Genomic DNA, 4,685 nt, shown 5'->3' with positions numbered 1-4,685 from the left:
AATTAGGTGAGCTTTAGTAATCAAATATAAACTTTTAGGTGTGAAGTTCCAAATCATCCTATATGTTATGAATATGTGTATTATAACAGTGAATAGAAAATATAACGTGCCACTGTTAGAATAAAAAATAAAATACTTTAGAACTGAATAGATAAACATCACATAACAATGTTATGATGATACTGTCAAAGAGTAAATATTACTAGCTAACTATTAATGGTTAATGCATATTGGGGGCGTTGGGGGGGGGGGGGGGGGGGGGAATTAAGCAAGGTGAAATTAACGAACAAAATGATTTCTAATTCATATTTCATGGTGATGAAAATGCCACATCATCATCATGTTTATTTTGTCCACGAACATTGATTATTCAAAAGCAACAAAACCACCAAATTGAAGAACTGCAACACATGATCGATCCAAGCATGATGATGATCATACGATTCTTGATGCCTCGGTTGACATAACTTAACTAAGAAGCAAACTCAATCTTGATACCACCAATGTTGACAGCGCCGTACTTGGGCACCAAAGTCACCACCACGCTGTCATCGTCCTCCGCCTCAATTTCCTCCAACAAATCTGTCAGCCCTAACCTCAAAATAGTGTTTATCTTCTTCTTGTGCTTGTGCCTGTGCGGCACACTTACAAAGCTTCCGGCAAACTCCGTCTTGTCAGGCCCACTCGGCAAGTCATCGACGTCATTCACAAACACATCAAACTTCACAGCCACGTCCCTGTCAAACTCGATTCCCTCAATCACCAATATCTCCTCCTCATCCTCCTTGGCCTTCTTGCTCCTCTTCTTCTGCTTCGGCCTCTTCACCACCGTGCTTATCTTCGACCCCAGACTTATCGGGAACTCAGTGCCTGCCACCACCTTGCTGGACGACGCAACAGCTGCGTGAGCAACTCCCAGCTTCTTCGCTATTTTGCCCAATGCAACTTTAGCCCTTCGCGGAGTTGGCTTCGAGCTGAGCCAAGGAATGTCCACATCTTGGTATACATACCCAAGATTTTTGGTCTCCAAACAGTCCCTGACCTTGACTCGGACTAACTCTGCGTTCTCGTTGTAAAACAAGAATCCGGAGTCCAACCAGTCCTTGTCAGCAAGATCAGTTCTCTTACCTCCAAGAGTTTTCCAAATACTCCACATTCGATCGACATTCGAATGGTGTGCATAAAATACGGGGTCCCTACCAGCGGAGTAAAAGTTCCCCATGTCCTCAAAGTTGGGCTGGGTGTTGTCACCGGTCCATAAATGAACCGGCCCGTGTGGGGTCCCCTCGATGGAGCCGCCACCAGGGTCAGGCTCGTCCCCTGCCCTGTACGGGTTCCCAAAGAACAACTGAGCATTCTTGGAATTGGACACCATTTGCCTGTACATGATTTTGAGATTGGCGTTGATTGTGGTTTCCTTTGACACATTGTCCTCGGTCCCGTTGTAATCGAGATCGATCAGAGTCGGCGGCTGATGTTTGGCAGATCGGAACTTGTCGTAGAGAGGGGACTTTGGATCAGCATAAATCGCGGGCAGTGGCATGCCGGCTGGCGAGTCCCAGTTCCAGAACGGCATAGCGAATGTCGGGTCGTTAATGAGTTTGCCTAGGATCTTCTCGAAAAAGTACAAGTAGTAACGGTGGAACGGGAAGAAGAGCCATGAGTTGTGGACTTGGAGCTCGAGTTCTGGGAACCCGGCTTGGTCGTACGCGCCGTCGCAATAAGCGCAATGCACGGCTGCCTGTTGCTTGAAGCTACGTGGATCGTCGTCGGGTAGGGCTTTCATGAGCTCCATCGCTTTGTAGAATTTGTCCCTGTAGGCTTTGTCAACGGCGTGAGCCGGTGGCCTGATGCGGAGTTTGGCGGGGGCAGGCAGCTTAAAGTCAATGATTTTTGTGGCGGGCGGCGGGCAGCAGTTGGTGGCCTCTGCACCCTGTGGCAAGTCTGCAGAACCACATTTAGACACGTCTGGTGGGGCTATAGGCTTGGCAAAGGCGAACGGGTCTGTGCCCATACCCGCCACGCCGTATAGACCTCCAAGACCAAGAAGCACATTTCTCCTGTCTAGTTTGGACTGTGCTTGATCATTTTGGTCATTGTTTGTGGCTTTGCATGAGACCTTACGTGCGAAGGAACGCTTGGGCTTTGTGAGTAGGGAAACTTGGGAGTTGTTTTGAGAGAAGGGGGAGAAAGGTTTTGTGGCGGGGTTGGGAACGGTGGGGGTGGTGACTACCGGAGGTGAGAGAGACGCCATGGCTTAGCTCTCTGGCTTTGTTGGGTACATTGACAAAGATCGAGGCTGCTTTTATAAAGGATTTAGGTGGATCCTCTCCGGATCCACACATCATGAGCCTGCGAAGGCGATCCGGATCGTTGAAATTTAATCTAACGGTTACAAATAAAATATTTTTTTTAAATTATAATAATTATAACCGTTAAATTAAATTTCAACGGCATGGATTGCCTACTCAGCAGCTATGATGTGTGGATCCGGTTCCGGATTTTATGACCAATAACCATGCAGATACCCCGTAGTTGACGAAATAGAAAAAGAAAAAAAGGACCCCCAATCACTTGCCCCACGCGGGGGGTTAAGAGAAAAGGAACTCGCGGAGAATCTTCACTCCCTGGTAAATATTTTAATCTTCTTTTCTAGGTGTTTAACTTTAAGAACGAAGGAGAAAATCTTTGATTAACACACAGTTGTAATATAATAGGATATAATTTTTCAAACAATATATAATGGTACCATCTCAACGTAGATATCAACGAATGCACTATAAAATGGTACTATCTTGAATATAATATATTTTAGGTTACATCAAGTAGGTAGCACTATTCAAATTCACTAACTAGTTATTATTTATAGATAGTGTTTTGCGACAGTAATAAAAAACAATCATGTTTATGTATTCACCGATCATTCCTTTCTTTAACAACTAACAACTTAACTCACTAACGATATCGTTAATGAAGTTACTATTTGAGTCCTACAGTATATATCATCTTGTTATTGCTTCGCAAAGGGTTAAGACAAGTCTACAACGGGAGACTTTGATTATCTTGCAAAGTGGATTGCGTAATCCCTTTGTTCTTCATGGTATATTTGTCAACCCAACGTTTTCTTAGTTTAGTGTTTGGTTGCCTCTTTACGCAAAAGCTAGATATGCGAAGCGATCTAGCTAGTAACGTGAGTAGATTTTTTTTTTGGGAAACAGAGTAGAATTTTCTTTGGGCTAACGGAAACGCGTCTAATTTGTATGCGCTATTTATCCCAAATCAAATTTGGTTTTTGCGATATGGAGGTGACATTTTGGATATGCGACAGATCTCGGTCACGGTGAAAATAATTATTGTTATTAATATTTGTTTTAAAATTGTACGTTGTGGATTTCTGGAAATTTTTAAATGTGTTAGTGGTGGAGAGGTTAAGTCTACCAAATCCGCTAAGCAATTGGCCAATAAGAAATAACTAACATGCCTTCTAAAAGGAAAATGATTGTTTAATTGATTTCATGAATTGTCATAATCGCAATAGCTCTAGTTGATTTACGTACACAGCGCACATGGTCACCTCTACAACCTTTGACTTTCTACAAGAAAATGGTTGTTTAAAATCTCATCGTTGATCAGCTATTTTATACTACATTTTGACAATAATTTAATATATAAGTTGCATAAAAGGGAATCGGATAAAATGTATGACTACTAATATTATGTCAATCGTTGTTGTTTAATTTTCTTTTATGGTGCTTAAATACTTTACGTAACCCTTTTGATATTGAGCTACAGTCTAGGCTAAAAAAAAAAAAAAATTGATGTTGGAGTTGGTGGATAGAAGACAAAAGATAAAGAAGTGTCAAGGCACTTAATTAAATAAAGGACATCAAATTGAGATTAGTTTATGGGTTACATTAATTTAATCAAGAGTTGGTGGATAGGAGATAATGATGATGATGAAGACAAAAGATAATGAAGTGCGGGTTACATTAATTTAATCAATTCGAACACATGGGCAGAAGATTTGAATCCGAAGAGGATAACCTTGTTTAAGAGAAATTGTATGACGTGTGGAACGGCATTGAGTATGCTCTTGAGGACTTTATGCTTTTCGGTTCTGTCCCCCATCTTCTCCTCTTGTTGGTCCCCCCAAATGTTTTCGAATATTAACATGTGCCAAATTATTCAAGTATTATTCATCGAACTCGTTTGTATAAAAAAATTATCCTCGAGAAATTAAAAAATTCGAATATAAATGTCATAGATCTGAAAGTAGATTAGTTTATGGATACAGAGCTTTATAGATCATGCACCCACTTGTCACAACCACTTCTTTTATAAGCAGCAGGATGAAGAGACTCGTGGCACTTTATTAAATAACGAGGTGTACAAGTAGTGGATTGGGCAGATGCATGAAATTTATTAGATTAATTGGTTGAGAGTATTAATTTCACATAAAATAAATAAATTTGTACGTGTTTATAAGCAAATGAATTGTTATTGGAATTTTAAAAATTTCATTTTATACTTTAAATTTTATATATTTAGAAAGAAAAATACACTGGTAAGAAGTGTAAAATAAAAATTTGAAAATGTCAATAACAAGTCACCAACCCCATGCGGTGGGGCAACTCTGCAACAAGGATGACAGCTTGAAGCTCTACATATAAGTATGATGTCCAAAC

General features: G+C 40.7%; 1 protein-coding gene across 1 annotated transcript; it reads right to left on the bottom strand.

The window, feature by feature from the left end:
* Positions 1-279: 279 nt before the first annotated feature.
* Positions 280-2,269, bottom strand: LOC125480329 (polyphenol oxidase, chloroplastic). Its single transcript, XM_048591009.1, has one exon. The coding sequence runs from the start codon at positions 2,252-2,254 to the stop codon at positions 473-475; it is 1,782 nt and encodes a 593-aa protein (XP_048446966.1). The 5' UTR covers positions 2,255-2,269; the 3' UTR covers positions 280-472.
* Positions 2,270-4,685: the final 2,416 nt, after the last annotated feature.

The sequence above is a fragment of a genome, unplaced genomic scaffold, assembly GCF_019419815.1.
Source record: "Pyrus x bretschneideri cultivar Hongxiangsu unplaced genomic scaffold, Pyrus_bretschneideri_v1 Contig33, whole genome shotgun sequence".
Lineage (NCBI taxonomy): Eukaryota > Viridiplantae > Streptophyta > Magnoliopsida > Rosales > Rosaceae > Pyrus > Pyrus x bretschneideri.
This window is presented reverse-complemented; position numbering and strand designations above follow the sequence as displayed.

What these genes read in the sequence shown, in the direction of transcription:
- LOC125480329 (XM_048591009.1), bottom strand. Translation starts at nt 2,254, where the DNA reads ATGGCGTCTCTCTCACCTCCGGTAGTCACCACCCCCACCGTTCCCAAC.